Source organism: Nerophis ophidion, linkage group LG25, assembly GCF_033978795.1.
Source record: "Nerophis ophidion isolate RoL-2023_Sa linkage group LG25, RoL_Noph_v1.0, whole genome shotgun sequence".
Classification (NCBI taxonomy): Eukaryota; Metazoa; Chordata; class Actinopteri; order Syngnathiformes; family Syngnathidae; genus Nerophis; species Nerophis ophidion.
Genome location: NC_084635.1, coordinates 19,489,889 through 19,512,591, shown reverse-complemented (window position 1 = coordinate 19,512,591; position 22,703 = coordinate 19,489,889). Strand labels below are relative to the sequence as shown.

Sequence of the window (22,703 nt, the reverse complement as noted above, 5' to 3'; positions counted from 1 at the left end):
TTTAGGGTTTAGGTATCATGCCAGTTAACTGCATGAAGTAATGTATTTTAATAAAAATCAAATTACAAAGTGGCATGGCTAATATTAGGGCAGTGTTTTTCAACGAGTGTGCCGTGGGAGATTATGTAATTTCACCTAACATTTTTTGCAAACCAGTAATTATAGTCTGCAAATTTTGTGTTGTTGAGTGTCGGTGCTGTCTAGAGCTGGGCAGAGTAGCCGTGTAATACTCTTCCATATCAGTATGTGGCCGCCCCTAGCTAATTGCTTTGTAAATGTCTGGAACAGCGGTGGGCAGTGTACAGGTAAAAAGGTGTCTGGTGAGTGCCCCTAAGAAAAAGCATTGAAGCTTAGAGAAGGCTATGCAGAACGAAACTAAAACTGAACTGGCTACAAAGTAAACAAAAACAGAACGCTGGACGACAGCAAAGACTTACTGTGGCGCAAAGACGCTGTCAACAAAGTACATCCGAACATGACACGACAATCAACAATGTCCCCACAAAGAAGGACAAAAACAACTGAAATATTCTGGATTGCTAAAACAAAGTAGATGCGGGAAATATCGCTCAAAGGAAGACATTAAACTGCTACAGGAAAATACCAAAAAAAAGAGAAAAAGACACCAAAATGGGAGCGCAAGACAAGAACTAAAACACGACACAGGAAAACAGCAACAAACTCAAACTAAGTCACGGCATGATGTGACAGGTGGTGATAGTGATGCATGGTTGGTTGTGGATTTAAGTCATATCCAACAATTGTGATGACTTTTTACTGTCAACTGAGTTTTATTTTTTTTAATGATTAACGCAAAAGATGTGCCTCGGCTCAAAAAAGTTTGAAAAACACTGTATTAGGGGAGAGGGGAAAAAATCGATTTGAATACGTTGTGCGATTCAGAATCGATTCTCATTGAAAAAAAAAAAATTTAATCAATCCAACAAACCACTACACAGCAATACCATAACAATGCAATCCAATTCCAAAACCAAACCTGACCCAGCAACACTCAGAACTGCAATAAACAGAGCAATTGAGAGGAGACACAAACACGACACAAAACAAACCAAAAGTAAATAAATGATAAACGGGTTGTACTTGTATAGCGCTTTTCTACCTTCAAGGTACTCAAAGCGCTTTGACACTACTTCCACATTCACCCATTCACACACTGATGGAGGGAGCTGCCATGCAAGGCGCTAACCAGCACCCATCAGGAGCATGGGTGAAGTGTCTTGCTCAGGACACAACGGACGTGACGAGGTTGGTACTAGGTGGGGTTTGAACCAGGGACCCTCAAGTTGCGCACGGCCACTCTTCCACTGCGCCACGCCATCCCAAGTATCCATCCATCCATTTTCTACCGCTTATTCCCTTTTTGGGGTCGCGGGGGGCGCTGGCGCCTATCTCAGCTACAATCGGGCGGAAGGCGGGGTACACCCTGGACAAGTCGCCACCTCATCGCAGGGCCAACACAGATAGACAGACAACATTCACACTCACATTCACACACTAGGGCCAATTTAGTGTTGCCAATCAACCTATCCCCAGGTGCATGTCTTTGGAGGTGGGAGGAAGCCGGAGTACCCGGAGGGAACCCACGCATTCACGGGGAGAACATGCAAACTCCACACAGAAAGATCCCGAGCCTGGATTTGAACCCAGGACTGCAGGAACTTCGTTTTGTGAGGCAGACGCACTAACCCCTCTGCCACCGTGAAGCCCAAGTAGTGAAACAAAAATTAATATTATCACACAGTATCAATATTAGTTATAATTTCAGCACAGCAGTTATTAAAAATCCCTCATTTACATTATCATTAGACATTTATAAATAAAAAAAAGAATAGTGTCACAGCGGCTTACACTTGCATCGCATCTCATAAGCTTGACAACACACTGTGTCCAATGTTTTCACAAAGCTAAAATAGGTCATATTTTTGGTTTGTTTAATAGTTAAAACAAATGTACATTATTGCAATCAGTTGACACAACATGGTCCTTTGTAGTTATAAAAGCTTTTTTTTTAAAAATCTACTACTCTGCTAGTATGTCAGCAGACTGGGGTAGATCCTGCTGAAATCGTATGTATTGAATGAATACAGAATCGTTTTGAATCGGAAAAATATCGTTTTTGAATCGAGAATCGCGTTGAATCGAAAAAATCGATATTGAATTGAATCGTAGGACACCCAAAGATTCACAGCCCTGGCTAATCTTATATACGTTGGTGTCCAAAGTACGGCCCGAGGGCCATTTGTGGCTCACATTTTAGGGCTAAAACAGTGGTTCTCAAATGGGGGTACGCGTACCCCTGGGGGTACTTGAGGGTATGCCAAGGGGTACGTGAGATTTTTTAAAAATATTCTAAAAATAGCAACAATTCAAAAATCCTTTATATATTTATTGAGTAAATACTTCAACAAAATATGAATGTAAGTTAAAAAACTGTGAAAACAAATACAACAATGCAATATTCAGTGTTGACAGCTAGATTTTTTGTGGACATGTTTCATAAATATTGATGTTAAAGAATTATTTTTTGTGAACAAATGTTTAGAATTAAGTTCATGAATCCAGAAGGATCTCTATTACAATCACCAAAGAGGGCACTTTAAGTTGATGATTACTTCTATGTGTAAAAATCTTTATTTATAATTGAATCACTTGTTTATTTTTCAACAAGTTGTTAGTTATCATTTTTTCCGAAGAGTTCAAGAAAGACCACTAAAAAATTAGCAATATTTTGCACTGTAATACAATTTAATAAATCAGAAACTGATGACATAGTTCTGTATTTGACTTCTTTATTATCTTTTTTTAACCAAAAATGCTTTGCTCTGATTAGGGGGTACTTGAATCAAACAAAATGTTCACAGGGGGTTCATAACTGAAAAAAGGTTGAGAACCACTGGGCTAAAAAAAACATAAAAAACGTAATATCATCCAAAAAAAAGCTGATTACTTGAAAAACATTTGTGAAAAGTCTTAGTTATGATTGATTGGGACTTATTTGTAGATTGCACAGTACAGTACATATTCTGTACAATTGACGACTAAATGGTAACACCCAAATAAATTTTCAATGTGTTTAAGTTCGGGTCCACGTACTATGCAGACATCTTTTTTAAAGTGGCATGACTAAGGTTCCAATAAACCAGGGTGTCCAAAGTGCGGCCATTTGTGGCCCACATGTCAGGGCAAAAAACAACAACAAAAAAAGTTGATAAACTTCCATCCATTCTTTTGCTACCGCTTATTCCCTTCGGGGCCACGGGGGAGCTGGAGCCTATCCCAGCTGCAATCAGGCGGGGTACACCCTGGACACCTCATCACAGAAGCAGATAACTTAAGTTCAAGTAAAGTTAAAGTACCAATGATTGTCACACACACACACACACACACACTAGGTGTTGTGATATGTGTCCTCTGTATTTGACCCATCCCCTTGTTCCACCCCCTGGGAGGTGAGGAGAACAGTGGGCAGCAGCGGTAGCCGCGCCCGGGATACACATTTTGAAAAGTCTAAGTATGCAGAGATTTTTTATTTATTTTTTAAACGCTACATATATCAAAGTTAGTGCAGCTTTGTGTTTTAAGTGAAAGATTGTATCATTTTTAATTAGTATCAACATTACTTTTCTTATATTTTTCCTTTTTTTTTTTGGACTATATGTCACAGGCCAACAAAACTTGTGCTGCAAATGGCCTTTTGGCTACACTTTGGACATCCCAGAAATAACTAATTAAGAGTACATTTTGGCATCACTAAGTTTTGTCTTAAAACATGTTTATAACATATTTTTTTACAAAATAAAAAAATATCAAAACGGCCACCGCATACTTTGACTTTTTGTTATGCAGCCCTTGGCGAAAAAAAGTGTGGACACCCGTGATATAAATGAAACAATGTCATGGGTTTACTACAGTACTGCTAGGAGGTCCACTAGATATACCTCGCTAATGGAGGTGCCCTTTGTGTTTGGCAAGTTTTCTCTTTGATCAAAAACAAACAGCATGACTCCCAAGTATTGATCGGTAATGATTTGTTTAATTAGCAGGAGTCACGTGCATGATCAGTATCATTTAGAAAAGACATAAGGGGCACTCTTCTAGTGTTCACAAAAAAAAAAATATTTAATTGGCTATAAGCAAAGTCCTTGGCATTCCAAATGCTTTTCCAACCCCTGTAAACACAACACTATTATGACCCAAAAAATGTGGTAAAAAAAAAAAGTCAAAGTGCCTCCTTAATAAACAAGAGTTGTTTCATTTCCAATTGAAGAAAAAAAAAACCATGTCAACTACTGTACTCTTTTAGACTACTCACCTATGAAGAGGCACTCAATCGCAAAGCTGGAATAGCCAATGCACAGAACTCATATTGTCCAAGCCTAACTTCAATACCGAATCAAACATCAGTCTAGTATGTTATGAGTTCTTTTCTTGTATAATTATGTAACAATATTCAATTACATCCATAATGGTCCATGATATTAAGGACGCAAGCAGTAAACTTTGATTCATACTGAAGTCCGTGGAAGGCGTTTGAATGAGATTGAGCTGTACAAAATTCCCATTTAGAGAACGTCGATGGCTTGATGTCGCTTTCCGTAATCCACAGCCCGATCTCCCTGCATGTCTCGATCTTCGTCATCTGGGATGGGGGAAAAAAAGGCAAAGGAAATAAATAATTACATGCAAAACCAAAATAGCTATTACGTTGTATACAACAAAAAATAAATAGGAATGGAACCAAATACAGATTAAACAAATACAAATGATAACGGGTGTGAATTTTAATGTTTCAAGGAGAACACAGACATTTTTTGTCTACACGGGGGTTAGCTGTTTGGTGGGTACAGACAGGTGCTACAGCTAAAAAGCAGCACAAGCAGATGGCATGTGAATCTCATCCACAGTACCGTGAGTTCCTTGGTCTGGAATAGTCTGTGGTAGGCAAAACAAGTGTCCTTTTTTAGGGAAAACAGTGCCGCATTCGGGACTGCATGCATTGCAGTTCTGCTTTGAGCCCAAAACTATGACATCATGCATATTATAGGTCTGTTTATGTTTGATGATGGATTCAAGGACCAAACTCATGGCAATGTGAGCTACTCTAACCGCACAAACTGCTGGGGAAAATGCTGGAGGGTGGGGTGGCAGCAGGACAGGGGCGGCGGAATGGTGAATACACATTTGGACAGGTGGTCCAGTCCCTCGGCCTGGCTCACCTTGAACGTCTTCCTCCCCACCATCACCATCCTCTTCCTCATTGTAGGCCAGCTCGGCCTGCTTGTCGGCTTCATACTCACCCACATTGCCATCGTCCCCATTGTAGTCCGCTAGCTTAGAGCCATGTTGCGGATCTACGGGGGACTCGATCTCATCAAAGAACCGGCCTGCAGGAGGCAGAGAAGGGCCTCATCAGGAAGGGAGAGAAGCGAAGGCAATTGAAGGGACAGTAGGAATGGCTGAAATACTGCATAGGTAATGCATGAAGGAATTGAAGAGGACAGGCGAGGTGAATGATGCTATTGTCTGATGGAAGAACTGTTACTGAGGAGCAAATTTGTCCTGTATGCAATAAAATGCTGTATTGCCTCGAAAATGTGCAAATCTTTATGAACCTGAATGCAGACTGTTCTGTGAGAAAAGAGGTTCAGTTCAGTTCTTTTATGTACGGCATATATATATATATATATATATATATATATATATATATATATATATATATATACATATATAAACATATGTATACATATACATATATAAACATACATATATACATATATACACACATATATATATATATCTACATATATAAACATATGTATACATATACATATATAAACATACATATACACATATATACATATATACACACATATATACACACACATATATATATATATATATATATGTATATATATATATATATATCCATTTTCTACTGCACATATAGGTAATATTCAATGTGAACCATGATTATTCTCTGACTATGTTGGTCTTTGTATTTTTTGTCGGTCTATAGTGGAAGCTCATGGCAATTCATGTTATTGCTCTTTATATTAGCTATTTGTACATGCCAGGGGAGGGTGAGACTGAAAAAGTAGCGAGACACGTATACCTTTGAGCTGCTGGTGCCTAAAAAAAACTAAAAAAAATAGACATCTTCTGGATGTTGGGTATTTATTTACCCTAATTGGATGCAAATATAAAAAGATCAGACACAGAAGAATGTAGGAAATGAAGATAAATAAATACAACTATGAAGTCAATACAGTCAAGGTTTTAAGCAAAGTTGGAGAAGACGAAAACAGGATAGGAAAGAAGTGAGCACGAGCTGAATAGCACAAGCCAGGCAGTAGGAAATATCTTGTGCTAAAGTGCCATGGGTCATCTCTTCAGAACCTACAAATCTAACCCTGAAGTTTTAAGGACTGGATCATCACTCTGAACTTAAATCTGTCATTATGATGGAGGATTAAATGCTTCCTTTTTCTTCTCAGATCTTTTACTAACTCAAAGTACTGACTCTTGCAGAGGGTCACCTTATGTCATGACTACATTAGATATAGATAGAATTATTGACCGTAATAGTTACAGCCTGTGGCAATTTTGTTGACTAAAAGTTTTGTCTTTGTTTTCATCAACGACTAATTTCCCATGACTAAATTACGACAATAACGAATAAATTAATCAAAAGCACTTTGACTAAAACAACAAAGAGTGACAATTTAGTCAACAAATTAAAAGGAGACGAAAATGTTGACACAGATCGATCCAGCCATCAACTTGCTACCGCTTGTCCCTTTCGGGGTTGCTGGAGTCTATACCAGCTGCACTTGGGCAGGCGGCGGCGTACACCCTGGACAAGGGCCAACACAGATAGACAACATTCACACTCACATTCACACACAAGGAGGGCCAATTTAGTGTTGCCAATCAACCAAGAATATAAAAATGGGACCCATTACCTCCCTGCTTGGCACTCGACATCAAAGGTTGGAATTGGGGGTTAAATCACCAAAATGATTTCCGAATGAGGCCACTGCTGCTGCCCCCCTCACCTCCCAGGGGATGGAACAAATGGACGGGTCGAATGCATAAGTAATTTCACCATACCTAGTGTGTGTGTGTGACTATAAGTGGTACTTTAACTCTAAACTATCCCGAGGTGCATGTCTTTGGAGGCGGGAGGAAGCCGGAGTACCCAGAGGGAACCCACGCAATCACAGGGAGAACATGCAAACTCCACACAGAAAGACTCCTAGCCCAAGGATCAAAACCAAGACCTTCTTTTTGTGTTCCACCGTGCTGCCCAGACAAAATCCTATTGTATTTAATTGTGTCTTTACGCTTGTGGGACAAAATATCAAATCACAGATCCATGTGGGAGAATATCAAATCACAGATCCATGTGGGAGAGGGTCAATTGGAAAAGAACAAAGGATATCCAATCAGAACTCGCGTCTTTGTAAGGCAGTGTTTTGATGTTTCACCTAGAAAAGCAGTAGTCATTGCAAGACATCAATACAATATGTTTTGTACACAGAGAAGAAAGAGTACAAAAGACATATGGTTGTACTTCACTTTTGCCGCGGTAGACAACAAAACAACTTCTAAATAAATAGTACACCTACATGACACAATATACACATTATATTTAATGATGAAACAGAAAATAGTTATATTGTTATTTGAACATAATAGTTGAAATATGATTTCTCCAAATTATGCCCTACAAATTGCCAACATGTATACAACTTTGTTTAGGATATATAATTCAACACTTTATTATAAAAGATCTCAATAATCTCAATTTGAACAATTTGTGGATCATTAAAGTTTGTCTAAGTCTAATACATTCTCACTGTTAAGATTTAAGCGTCAAACACATGTTAATGTTCCATTATTTCCTGTTAAATAAATTATTTTAATACAAGTGTACACACTGTGCATAATTTAATTTTAAACTCTACTCAAAGCAAGTGATCGTTGCACCCCGCCATGTATCTACTCTACCCAGCTCGTTTGTCTAATAAAATGGCGGACAATCTGCTCTGTAGCATAATCCACTTTATATAATGCATCTTCGGAAATAAACTAAAAAAAAATTTCTGAGGCTTATTAGTCTCTTATTTTGAATTGATTTTGAAATGAAATAATGTGAAGCACCATATTCAGATTTATGGAAATGCATCTGTATATGCCAAGTTATGCAGTGTTAATTTATAACATTGTACAGTAATTGTAATAACCGGAATAAAGTGGTATCAAGACAACTTCAACTTCAGATGTGTTATTTTTTTAAACTTTATATTTTAGTGGAAAAAACTTGACATTTTTTGTCAACTAAAATGTTGAGTATTTTGGTCGACAAAAAGGAAATCAATTTAGATTAACAAAATATGACTCAAACTAACAGACATTTGTCAAAAGCCTATATTTATTTAAAAACTGCTGTCAAAATTAACACAGAGCTGTCAGATTATATTGGCGTAAGAACGAGATATTGGATTATATTGTTTCATTTCGTCAACGTTATTTGATAAGGTATTGCCTCGATTTCAGCGCACGTGTGATGACATCATGAAACTGAATTGTGGTCTGCAGAGCCACGAGCTTGCTAGCTTAGTATATCCTACATCTGGAATTAATTTTCCAAGTTTGTCCTTGGAATTGTAAACATGCCATTTGCAATGACTGAAAAACTCTGATTATGCAAGGGGGGAGTAATGTGTTTTCCTTAAATACTATATAATATAATATCGTACATTATGGAGGAATGACTCTGAGTCACACGCTCCGTTTATGCAGCTAAATATGATTAGAAGCGGCCAGCTGTACTAATAATTTCACTAAATGTAGACTACTAGTCCAGAGTTTCATACTTAGCATACTTTGTTTCAGTTGTCTATTGTTAATGAATCTTTTAAAAATGACTATTTTCACAAACGATGTTAAAAATAAATTTCAACTTTTCTATACAGTCATTTACTTCATTGCAGTAGTTGTCTTATTTTGCAGTTTTTTTAATATGCATGATTTGTTTATGCCCAATGAGACAAAATATCAGTTTGGGGGGAGACCTGCTGCATTTATTGTATCGGTTAATATTGGTGTCATGAATCAGGTAGTGGACATTGGTAAACAGTCCAATATTGAGCATCTCCAGTTACAACAGAAATGTAATAATGTTGCAGGATTGTATTCGCATCCTGATTTTCAGATTGCCACATCCATCCATCCATTTCCTCCCGCTTGTCCCTTTCAGGGTCGTGGGGGGTGCTGGAGCCTATCCCAGCTGCATTTGGGTAGAAGGCGGGGTACACCCTGGACAAGTCGCCACCTTATCGCAGGGCCAACACATATAGACAGACAACATTCACACTCACATTCACACACTAGGGCCAATTTAGTGTTACCAATCAACCTATCTCCAGGTGCATGTTTTTGGAGGTGGGAGGAAGACGGAGTACGCGGAGGGAACCCACGCAGTCATGGGGAGAACATACAAACTCCACACAGAAAGATCCAGAGCCCGGGATTGAACTCAGGACTTTCGTATTGTGAGGCACATGCACTAACTTCTGTCCTACCGTGCTGCCACATATCACCAGAAAACCATTCAATCCCAGGATTGAGGATCAAAAACATTACTAGACAATTTTGTTGAAAAAGTCATAAACAATACCAACAGAAGTAGGGTATTGTAATTTAGATAAGAGATAGCAATGGGTCCTTCATGATATACTGAAACACGGGTCATAGACAGAGTACAGGGGGAAAGGCAAACATTAAAAGCTCTATATTCCATCAAATAAGTATGTTGTATCTGCAGGGCCATCCCAATTCAACCCTTCAAAACAAACGCATTTAATTAAAAAACATGGCTCCAGGCCCCCAGCCATACATACTCCCCGTTACAATGTCATGTATGGTTGAAGCAAACTCACTTTGGTGATGACGTGCCCCTGCTGGGACTTGGTCTTTGGCACGGTGCGGCTGGATGGGGTTGGGTAACTGGGCAGGATTGCCTGGCAATGGAATACCTTTCAGGCGCTCCACCTCACCTTTGACATCTGGGGCTGCCATGAGCAAAAACATGAGAGGTTGTTTAAACTAAATATTGTGGTATAAGTACCAAACTACACCTGCAAAGGTGTTGAATGCAGGTTAAGCAAAAGGCAAATAAACTATGCAATAGCATAGATGAGATGGCATATTTTTTATGATTATTGTTAGGAACAGGCCTCAAGAAATAAAGCAATTACAATTTTATTAGAAAAATGCGCACAGCAAACAAATACTCAAGAAGCACTATATAGATCTAATATATTATTATTATTATCAAGAAGAATTTAATTGGAAAAAAGGTTGTACTCAACTGTTATTTTATTTTCTGTATACCTTTGTGTCATGGTCAATGTTATGGATAAAAAAATACCAATGACTTCTGTATCTGTATTAGTTGGGGTATGTTTGTCCGTAAATTAGCAACATACAGTAACTCACAAAGTTATGGGCAGATTTTCATTAAACATTCAGGGAATTCAATAGAGAACAACTGATTAGATTTTGATGGAATGATCCATATCATTCCTACCGCATTACCTTGCGATTACTGTGTGAGGCAGACGTGTTTGTGTGATTTTTTTCATCATACTTTTTAGGCAATTTCTGAAATGGGATAAGGATTAAGTCATTACAATTGGGGGCTGATCCGGATTATATCTACAAAGTTACCTTACGTTTCTTTACGAGACTCAACTTCCGTGTGTGCATGCTAGCGACCCTGCCTCTACCCACAGAGTCAAAGAAAGTGGATGACCGACAAGGCTGCTTTTCATTCCGCTATCAAAAGCTCAAAAAGTTCCAGTCCGAATTACCAACTGGATTCAGGATTTTTTTACTATTGGTGTGTACAGTTGGGCCGAGTGGAGGTCTGTCCTCTGCAAGTGTTTTTCTAGCTTTGAACTGTGAGCGCCATGTGAGGCACTGAGTGTGCACCCTACTATTATTACGATAACACTGCGATGCATCGTGCTAGCATGCAAGCATTGTGGCAAGATGACACACGGAAATCCATACTCAATTTGCATGTAATCTGAGACTTTACCTCGAATTTGTCTTTGCTGTTCACCCAATTCGTCCGCTTTGATATCTACTTTGTTGTCTTCTTCAAATACTATTGTTTTGTCAGCCATTTTGATGACACCTGGAGGGGCAATCACAGCTGCCTGGACTTCTATTCTGTCGTGTTGCAGTTGGGGCTGGTCAAGAGATAAGCCCTGTCCCCCGGGACCATCAGCTGCCCCCATGCCAGGTCCAGGTCCAGCACCAGCGCCCACAAGCACATCCGGGGCTTCATCGCGCTGCTGAGTGATAGCTGGCTTCTTCAATTCTGTGTAAAAAAACAGTGACACATTAAGCAGTGTCCACAAGTACTGCATGATTTTGAGAAAAAAACGAATTGTAATTCAGTTTGTGATTTTTATTTTTCATAAATTTAAAGTGCATAAAACTAAAAAAATTAAGGAGTGAAGGAAGACGACATGTTACCTTTAGGCTGTCAATCAACATATTCTTGTCTCAAGGTGCCACACACAAGAAATATATGTAATAATTTAAAAAACATTTGGCTTTATGCAGACAGACTAATAAATAAGAGATTTTGTCTAAATTGTTCTTCTAAACTCAAGGAATAACCAATACAAACTATACAGTGTTTATAAAGTAATTCCATCATAATATATATTAATGCAAGTATTCATTTAAAATTATATAAACTTTTATTTCTCATTACTGTAAAATTGTTTACCATTGTACTGTAATTGGAAGGTAAATAACTTTGTTATCCTCAATAAACAAACAAAAATAAAATGTTGACAGAAATTTTACCTAAATAGGTATTGAACATCTTAGTGTATTTTTTTCCCAGTTGGAAAACTGAGGTCAGACAGTGTCTTTTTGTTATTGCTATCACGTGATCACGGCATTTTTGCTTGTTCCTCTGTGTTGATTGGCTCATATTGCCCATCCGATTTGAGTTGAATTAAATTTGTGTTTATTTCGAACATGCATGCATACAACATGATACATCACCATTTACAGTTTCTCCATTCAACACGTTCGAAAAGGAGTAGGAAGAAGTAGAGTTTATTTAATCCTACCCCTTTCCCTTTACATAGCAGTTGCTAAAACTTTTGTTCACTTCTTGTTCTGAATTAAAACTAAAATATTTCCACAAGGGGCTGTATGGCTATCTAATTGTATTTTTTTCCTCCTCATTTGTATTACTTTGCGGCAAATATCAATGGCGAGTCGTTAAACTTCTCTGTACTTTGAGTGTGAGGCACTCTGCTCTAGTCTCGGCTAAGACAAAAACTGAATGACTGAAAAGAGGCATTCCACTGTTAAACGCACTGAGAGGGATGCACAAAGTGAGATGTCTTTTTCCGATTGAAGCGAGACATGAACATACGCGAGGCTCAACAATTTTTATTGGCCAACATCTGCCACTCAAATGCCTGTGACGGCGGGAAAAAAAACAAACCTCAGCCTCTTGTAGTTATTTACCGCACTAATTAGAACTTTGACGTCAATTTGATTAATCGTGCAGCCCTAGTGCACAACGTTGTCTACATCAATGTACAGAGGTAAGATGATCTTCTAAGCGAATGTTGTGTTAGAGCATACTCATCCTGTCATTACTTACCAAATTGCACTTCATCTAGTTTTCCCACCTCACTGTCTTCAATACCGGGCATACCAGCATCACTGCCAGGCTTTCCCATTATGTCTGCCACAATACATGGAAAATGCAGCAAATAGCTGTTGTCAATATGTGGCTTTCTCCTTAAAGCTAAAGTAACATTTATCATGCAGTTCAAATAAGTAGCATAACATTTTTCCCTCTTTGATTGGCAGTGTACACATGATTGATGGTTTGGAAGCTTCATTATCAGTGGCTTGTGGTAAGTGCACAATGTCTAAGTATGTACTTTAAGCACAATGCTTCGAACTTAATGGGGAACTGCACTTTTGGAATTTTGCTTATTGTTCACAATCATGATGACGGATTAATTTTTTTTTTAATGCATTCTAAATATTATATAAATTCAATCAGAAGTACGCTTACAATGGAGCCTCTGAGAATTGTTCAATTCGAGCCCCTAAAAACATCTAAATACCTCCTTTAGGGTTTTATATACATTATAAAAATATATATGTAATGTAGTAATGGGCACATTTAAAATAACATGATATATACGTATTTTGATCATTTTAAGCATACGCGGTGCATTAATCTAAAAAACGCATCACGTTTGCTTTTTTTCCTTCATCACTAATTTCTTCTCACGCAGACTTTGAGAGCCAACAAACATAATAAAACATCACTCACTAAACAATGCGTGCTGTCATCGCGATGCCGACTGCTAGGATGTTCATATATTTCCATTTAGATGAAAAACGTCTCATCATCCTCGTGAAGAAACGGGATGAGGGCGAACAAGTGCTTTTCGTGTCGTTCTTGCCAGTTCCAGATCCTAAATGGCTATCAAAGTGTCCCAACTTGTCATATATTGTACTGTATTTTCAGCCATCTACTTTTCAGGTGAGAGGCATGATTTATGATCTATAATAAACTTACAAGGAGCGGGGAAGCGAGAAAGCAGCTGATCAGTCGATGATGTAAACATTGACAAACAGGAAATGATCACAGCGCCACTATAGGGGAGAGCAGATAGATCCTTAAATCAATACTATCGATATTAAGAGTAGTATCAGACAGTATATGATCGATACCAGAGTGATTAGGTCGATATTTTTCTTACAAAATAATTTTTGGGTCGTTTCTGTCAATGTGTACGAACACAAGGAATAGGTCCCCGAACACATGAGGACTTTGAAGGTCAAAATTCAAAGGATTTACATGAGAAGTAAATGGTAGTTTTTGCTTTTGTTTAGTTGGTGTACTATTGACTTTGTTTTGTTCAAACATATGTATGTAATGCAAAGATAATATGTGTTGATATTTTACACTGTTGGTAGCACTTGCCATAAATTAAATATTTTAATACAGTTAATACATGGAATATCGATCGGTATTAACTAATCGGTATTAACTAATGTTACCCACGGTTGGTAATAGAATTGGCCACAAAGAACCCTGATTGAAGCAGCCCTACTAAAACATTTCACAATGTCAGCTGGACAACATATCTCCATCACACTTATAACTGCGGAATTCTCATTAACAGCCATTGACAAAAAATATCATATGTGTATCCTGTTAATGGGTAATGTATATGATAGAAAAATAATTTGTTTAATTTCCTTACCAAATGTATGCTTTTATGGATGTGCATTAGTCATGTACACTACCTTTTAAATCTAGACTGTCACGGCTGTGAGTGGCCACTGTGCGGCGCTCTTCAGCTAACTGCCCACCCAGGACTCCATCAGCATGTCTTCCAGCCACTATGCCCTTTTGGCTATCAATTGCATTCTAAAAGGTCAAACAGAAAAGAGAAAGTGAATACATAATGAATAACTTTAGTTCAATAAAAAAGAAAAGACTAAAAAACATGTTGTCGGAAAACTATGCTGAAGCTAGACTTATATCTTAAATTAGTAAAGCATATGAAAATACTAACCCGTCTTAGCGTGACAACTTCTTCTTCCAGAGTCTTCTTTGATTCGTCATACTCTGTTTTCAACTGTGCAATCTGACGTCCACACTGTAAGCTACAACATAAACATTACACGTAAATGACAAAGGAAAAACTAGATATGGTCATGAATATCAAAAATGAACTCGACTTCAACATATTAAAGTGAAATATAAATTTTACAATTGAACTTTTTAAGCTCAGAAATTGCAAGATTGATAAATGAATCACTTGTTGATTAAACAGCAAAGAGACATACCAACTAGGGCTGCAACGATTAATAAAATAAAATACTGCATGAAATAATTTAATAAACTAAATAAACAAGGTAAAAATAATGTGGAAATAAGAAAAATAGAAGGCAAAAAAAGACAACTGTAGGTTAAAAGAACGTTAAAATAAAGTAAAGGGAAGTAAAAGAAGGTACCGTAAATTCCAAACTATAATCTGCTACATTTTCCCTAAACTTTGAACACTGCGTGAATTATTTTTGTTGCAATAATTGCCATAATGTTTTGTGTTCAATAGTTTTCATTAAACCCAAGCAGATCACTAAAATGGTTTTATTGTTTGTAGTACGGCCCCATCTTTTGGACGAGTGCGGTCACTGCACGTGTTGCAAGTTAAAATTGACTTCCTGTTTTAATGCTTTCAACCAAAGTATTTCTTTCGCCTTTCTGCTCAAAAGGATCCTTTTTTTTGTAAGTTTTACAATTTAACGAACATAATTTCAACTTACTAAACCTTCCAATGTGTGATGTCTGTATGAGTGCTTTTATGCATATTATATGTGCTATCATAATGAGACTAGCGTTGTTAGCATTAGCTAATATGCTTAACAAGTCTACGATTGTGTTTGTTAGTATTATGAACTTACAATGGCATTCTTTTTGTATTGTTTCAGTTTCACTAATTCCTCAGTAAATTAACCAAAACGTCACCGTCGAGTTATTGAGTCTTTTTATCTGACTGGAGAACTAGCTTCTGGGTCCATGAAAATGACTTCTGTTGTGTTTGATCAGCAGTTTTACTGTCGTGTTACAAACACCGTCCGGAAGCAAAGTACGTAAAATAAACATTTACAAAATATTTCTATGTATATAACTAATTTCACAACGTATATATCACGGCTTATTGTCCAGTGTGACTGTTATATAGGAAAATGTTTTCTCCGAAAATTTAGTGGCAGCGGCCTATATTCCGGTGCGATTTATAGTTCGGAAAAGCTGTAAAGAGAAGATAAAGGTAAGAAAAGGTCAAGGTAAAATAAGGTAAATATAATAAAAGGTAAATAGAGGGTGAAAGTTAGGTAAAATAAGTACAGGTAAAAGAAGGTAAAATAAGATAAATGGAAGGTAGTTCCCGTCGCTATAGCTTGAGGTTAGGTATGCCACTTGAAATTGGCGAAATGTGACAAAATGCGCATCGGTAGCACAGCGAAGCGTACAAGCATATTCAAGGGTCAAAATACATACATATTGGCATATCATGGAAACAATGGTATGTCTTCAGGGAAACAGGAGTAATATGATTGCACTTAGTAAAATGCTTTAGGATCTTGTCAACACAGCTCTAATGTCCACAAGCTTACCCTTCCATTTCAATTTAATTCTCTTTCCATTTCAATTTAATTATTTCTATCTGACTCTACAAAGGTGGATGATTCCCTCTCTCCTATTTTTCTTGCTTTTGCGTCTTTGTTTTGTCTTAACTTTCTTGTAGCCCCATTTTGGTTTGCTTTCCAAAATCTAAACAATTGATGAATTGGTTCTCTCTATAAAATAGACAAGATTTTGTGGACGACAATATTAGGTTCAGGGGAACCTGCTCGTTGCTGCTGGAATCACAATCGACGCGTGGGAAAAGAGGAGAGTGGTGTGCCTGGCGATTGTTGAGGACATTGAAGCTTATCTATCCGGAACTGTGATAACAGAGCATCTGCCGGTTGGTTTGAGCATCACCATGGTGCATCGACAAACTCAAAAGACTATGGGTAGCCATTCAAGAAGCCCGGAAGCTGCCAGTCATGATTGATGGGCTAGGCATGGGTGTAGGCACTTAGACTGTGGCGATTTCTAAACTGAATTGCAAACTGGCTAACATCTCAGAGAAGCTTGCTATTCTGCAAAGTGAAATTATGATCAATTTAGGGACCAGAAGAGGACAATTAGAGTAGACGAATCTATTGGAATTAATCTACTCGCCCTAACATAAGCATCCTAATCTATCAATCAATCAATGTTCATTTACATAGCCCTAAATCACTAGTGTCTCAAAGGGCTGCACAAACCACAACACAAACCTCTATGACATCCTCGGTAGGCCCACATAAGCTACACTTTGGCCTTCCGTCCACTTTGCGCTGCAGTGAGACGCTCTGAAATCCCTTTTCTCCCTTCCCTTACAAACACCTGCTGATTGTTTGATTTCATTTGGTTCTATCACGGACGTCTCCACAGCAACCAGCTTTGTTATTAGTATGTAACTCTGCGGAATAAGACCGTGGTGCCAGACGACGCAACGTCCCAATGTTATGGACACACACATCCACGCATCCCATGCCCCTACACCCCCAAGTGCAATACACTGACCACGGAGCTGCGTCGCTTTCTGGCTGCCTGCAGGTTGTATAATAAAATATGATAAACACAGACTGTGGCAAAACTTCAGTATTAATACTATTGGACCTCAGTGCTGCATTTGACACTGTTGACCACTCAATACTTTTGGATAGGTTGGAAAACTGGGTGGGGATCTCAGGTACAGTTTTAACTGGTTCAAGTCATATCTACAAGATAGGAACTATTTTGTTTCCATTGGTGACTTTGTATCAGAACCAACCAACGTAACGTGTGGAGTCCCCTAAGGTTCAATCTTGGGGCTGACTTTATCTAACATCTATATGCTCCCACTAGGACAAATCATGCAAAATAATAACATTGACCATCATTGTTATGCCGATGACACCCAAATCTATGTAGCGCTATCACCAAATGAATATCGCCCCATAGATCTTCTGTGCCAGTGCATTGAGCAAGTCAAACATTGGATGTGCCAAAATTTCCTACAACTAAATGAAGACAAAACTGAGATAATTGTTTTTGGTGCTAAAAAAGAAAGGTTTAAAGTCATAAAACACCTTCAATCACTGTCCCCAAAAACCTAAAATAAAGCCAGAACTCTTGGGTTTATTTTAAATTCTGATTTACATTTCGACAGTCACATCAAATCAGTAACAAAATCGGCCTACTATCACCTCAAAAATGTAACAAGACTTAGAAAAACTTGTACATGCCTTTATTACCAGTAGGCTAGACTATTGTAATGGTCTTCTTGCAGGTCCTCCCAAAAAAACTGTCAGGCAGCTACAGCTTCTTCAGAACCCTGCAGCTAGAGTTCTAACAAAGACCAAAAAATGTGAGCACATTACATCAATTCTTAAATCCTTACATTGGCTCCCTGTAGATCAGAGAACTGATTTCAAAATCTTCCTGCTCACATATAAATCACTACATGGTCTAGGGCCGAAGTATATCACTGATATGCTCCCACTATATAAGCCCTCTCGATCACTAAGATCTTCTGAGACCAATCTGTTAGCGGTTACCAGAGTAAACTCAAATCAAGGGAGAGCATCATTCAGTCACTACGCAACAAATAGCTGGAATAAACTTCCTGAAGATGTCAGACTTTCCCCAACTCTGACTACTTTTAAAACTAGACTGAAAACTTTTATGTTCACTTTAGCTTTCAGCTAAATCTTTTAACCTTTTAACTATTAACGTCCGCTCTGTTTTTATTTGTATTGTCTGCATTTTAATTTTGCTTTTATATTTTTTCATTTCACTTTGTTGTCTGTGAAGCACTTTGAGTCTGACTTGTGTATGAAAAGTCTTATACGAATAAAGTTGCCTCGCCTATGTTTGCTGAGGTTTTTTTCCTAGCCTCACACTGAGTCTCCTACAGGAGCATAGTTTGGGAGAGGCCTTTTTTCTCCCTGCTTTAATTTTTCCCTTTTACCATCTTTAACGGGGCGCCGCTTATAAGGCGACCTATCAGTCCTTCTCTCCTGTCTACCCTCTATCCTACTGAATATCTCTTTCTCAGACGGATTGACTGTAAACAAATGTTGTGGTGCGTTTTAAGTGCAATGACAAATAAAGCATCTTGTATCTTTATTAATTAATTCATTTTCCTGTTTATCCTGTTCAGGAGTGTGGGTGATCTGGAGTCTATCACAGCTGACAAGAGACGATACACCCAGTACTGGTCAGCAGTCAAGTACAGGGCACATGTAGACATTCAATCATTCACACCAATGGGCTGTTTTGAGTCCAATGAACTACTGATGTTTTTGGACTCGTAAGGAACCGACACAAAAACTCGGGAAACATGCAAAGTTCTGAAGAGGGATTTGAATCCAGGACCACAATGACATGATTTTCTGAAATGTGTTTAATGTAAAAGCACAGAAAGTTGCAGGACGGTTGATAAATTGTCACTGAGCATACCTTTCATATTCCAGCTTTCTCTCCAAGGTGGTTCTATTCCTTTTCACCTCATTTAGCTGCTCTTCTTGTTTCATAAACTCCTGCTTCAAATCAGTCAGCTGCTCTATTGGCCCACACACAAACAAGCACAATTAGAAAAAAAAATATGGTCAAAAGTAGTACGTTTGGGTATTGTTTTGGGTTGCTTTAATTGTGCATCCTGCTGGTCAGGCATGTCTTACCTTTAAGCCTTTGGACTTCTGTCATTTGGGCTGTGACATCATCCTGCACCTTAGTCTAAACACACAGAGAAAAAATTTCAAGAATTGTATAAAATCCAGTGAGTATTGGTTAGTTAAGGAACAAACTTTCTTATACGAGCTCGAGATGGGCTTTTGACCACATTTCCTTGACTATAGCTATAACTATTTAATCATTAATTTAAAAAAATAATTCCTTATAGGGCTGGGCATATTGCCTTTTTTTAAAATCTCGATATTTTAGCAGGGTGTGTATATTGTAGCATCCCAGAAGAGTCAATGTTGAAAGGGGTTCTAGCTATTTGTTCTGTTGTGTTTGTTGTGTTACGGTGCGGATGTTCTCCCGAAATGTGTTTGTCATTCTTGTTTGGTGTGGGTTCACAGTGTGCCGCATATTTGTAACAGTGTTAAAGTTGGTTATACGGTCACCCTCAGTGTGACCTGTATGGCTGTTGACTAATTATGCCTTGATTGACAATCAATTCACTCTCTCACTCTCTGCCCCTCCCTCACGACTGTTGCTGCGTGTGCACACCTTCACAATTTGTTTTGTGTTTAACCCCTCTTAACTATTTACGTACATTGAAAATAAACGCAACCTTGAAACAAAACGCCAGACATTTGAGGTATTTAAGAAACGCCGCCCGGACACTCCGGACAGTCCCGCAACAGAGGACATGTCTGGGGAAAGAGGACGTATGGTCAGTCTTCTAGTGCACTTTTGTGCATGATGTCACTAAGATGACATATCAAAACAACACTAAATTAAAGTGCACTTTTTGTACAGAACGCCACTACTAGTTTAAAACAAAGGGCACATGTTGAAATGCGGAGTAATCACTCTTCATTCTCTAGCAGGTGACTTTACAAATGATGCTACATATTAGCAGTAATGCTACTTTTGGTGGCAACGCTTTTGGCACACTTGACAAATTCCGGTTTTCTGTTCGACATATTCCCACATGGAGCCGAACCACCGCCAGACGATGGACCCCCTGCGGTTTTTCTTGGGAATTAATTATTCCTCCTCTCTGAGCTGCTACCTTACCGTGGTAGAGGAGTTTGCGTGTCCCAATGATCCTAGGAGCTATGTTGTCTGGGGGCTTTCATGCCCCCTGGTAGGGTCTCCCAAGACAAACAGGTCCTAGGTGAGTGATCAGACAAAGAGCAGCTCAAAGACTTCTATGGAATTACAACAAAATGAACCCAGATTTCCCTCGCCCGGACGTGGGTCACCGGGGCCCCGCTCTGGAGCCAGGCCCGGAGTTGGGGCACGATGGCGAGCGCCTGGTGGTCAGGCCTGTCCCCATGGGGCCCGGCCGGGCACAGCCCGAAGAGGCAACGTGGGTCATCCCTCCAATGGGCTCACCACTCATAGGAGGGGCCATAGAGGTCGGGTGCATTGTGAGCTGGGCGGCAGCCAAAGGCAGGGCACTTGGCGGTCCGATCCTCGGCTACAGAAGCTAGCTCTTGGGACGTGGAACGTCACCTCACTGGGGGGGAAGGAACCTGAGCTAGTGCGCGAGGTAGAGAAGTTCCGGCTGGATATAGTCGGACTCACCTCGACGCACAGCAAGGGCTCTGGAACCAGTTCTCTCGAGAGGGACTGGACCCTCTTCCACTCTGGCGTTGCCGGCAGTGAGAGGCGACGGGCTGGGGTGGCAATTCTCGTTGCCCCCCGGCTCAAAGCCTGCACGTTTGAGTTCAACCCAGTGGACGAGAGGGTAGCTTCCCTTCGCCTTCGGGTGGGGGGACGGGTCCTGAGTGTTGTTTGTGCTTACGCACCAAACAGCAGTTCAGAATACCCACCCTTTTTGGGTACACTCGAGGGAGTACTGGAAAGTGCTCCTCCGGGTGATTCCCTTGTCCTACTGGGAGACTTCAACTCTCATGTTGGCAACGACAGTGAAACCTGGAAAGGCGTGATTGGGAAGAATGGTCGCCCGGATCTAAACCCGAGTGGTGTTTTGTTATTGGACTTTTGTGCTCGTCACGGATTGTCCATAACAAACACCATGTTCAAACATAAGGGTGTCCATATGTGCACTTGGCACCAGGACACCCTGGGCCGCAGTTCCATGATCGACTTTGTAGTTGTGTCATCGGATTTGCGGCCTTATGTTTTGGACACTCGGGTGAAGAGAGGGGCGGAGCTTTCTACCGATCACCACCTGGTGGTGAGTTGGCTGCGATGGTGGGGGAGGATACCGGACAGACCTGGCAGGCCCAAGCGCGTTGTGAGGGTCTGCTGGGAACGTCTGGCAGAGTCTCCTGTCAGAGAGAGTTTCAATTCACACCTCCGGGAGAACTTTGAACATGTCACGAGGGAGGTGCGGGACATTGAGTCCGAGTGGACCATGTTCCGAACCTCTATTGTCGAGGCGGCTGATTGGAGCTGTGGCCGCAAGGTTGTTGGTGCCTGTCGTGGCGGTAATCCCAGAACCCGTTGGTGGACACCAGCAGTGAGGGATGCCGTCAAGCTGAAGAAGGAGTCCTATAGGGTTCTTTTGGCTCATAGGACTCCGGAGGCAGTGGACGGGTACCGACGGGCCAAGCGGTGTGCAGCTTTAGCGGTCGCGGAGGCAAAAACTCGGACATGGGAAGAGTTCGGGGAAGCCATGGAAAACGACTTCCGGACGGCTTCGAAGCGATTCTAGACCACCATACGCCGCCTCAGGAAGGGGAGGCAGTGCACTATCAACACCGTGTATGGTGCGGATGGTGTTCTGCTGACTTCGACTGCGGATGTTGTGGATCGGTGGAGGGAATACTTCGAAGACCTCCTCAATCCCACCAACACGTCTTTCTTTGAGGAAGCGGTGCCTGGGGAATCTGTAGTGGACTCTCCTATTTCTGGGGCTGAGGTCGCTGAGGTAGTTAAAAAGCTCCTCGGCGGCAAGGCCCCGGGGGTGGATGAGATCCGCCCGGAGTTCCTTAAGGCTCTGGATGCTGTGGGGCTATCTTGGTTGACAAGACTCTGCAGCATCGCGTGGACATCGGGGGCGGTACCTCTGGATTGGCAGACCGGGGTGGTGGTCCCTCTCTTTAAGAAGGGGGACCGGAGGGTGTGTTCCAACTATCGTGGGATCACACTCCTCAGCCTTCCCGGTAAGGTTTATTCAGGTGTACTGGAGAGGAGGCTTCGCCGGATAGTCGAACCTCGGATTCAGGAGGAACAGTGTGGTTTTCGTCCTGGTCGTGGAACTGTGGACCAGCTCTATACTCTCGGCAGGGTTCTTGAGGGTGCATGGGAGTTTGCCCAACCAGTC

General features: G+C 40.1%; 1 protein-coding gene across 3 annotated transcripts in view; it reads right to left on the bottom strand.

The window, feature by feature from the left end:
* Window positions 1-4,032: 4,032 nt before the first annotated feature.
* The window catches only part of golm2 (golgi membrane protein 2), a 33,082-nt gene continuing 14,411 nt past the window's right edge, over window positions 4,033-22,703 (bottom strand). The window contains exons 2-10 of one of the 3 annotated variants that reach the window (XM_061887691.1): window positions 19,417-19,471; window positions 19,196-19,298; window positions 14,670-14,760; window positions 14,398-14,521; window positions 12,728-12,811; window positions 11,129-11,413; window positions 9,966-10,097; window positions 5,238-5,405; window positions 4,033-4,660 (exon numbers count right to left, since the gene is read on the bottom strand). In XM_061887691.1, the coding sequence (XP_061743675.1) occupies window positions 4,584-4,660; window positions 5,238-5,405; window positions 9,966-10,097; window positions 11,129-11,413; window positions 12,728-12,811; window positions 14,398-14,521; window positions 14,670-14,760; window positions 19,196-19,298; window positions 19,417-19,471 (1,119 nt within the window). In that variant the 3' untranslated portion in view covers window positions 4,033-4,583. The remainder of the gene's footprint in view (window positions 4,661-5,237; window positions 5,406-9,965; window positions 10,098-11,128; window positions 11,414-12,727; window positions 12,812-14,397; window positions 14,522-14,669; window positions 14,761-19,195; window positions 19,299-19,416; window positions 19,472-22,703) is intronic. The other 2 variants (XM_061887692.1, XM_061887693.1) reach the window with 2 other exon arrangements.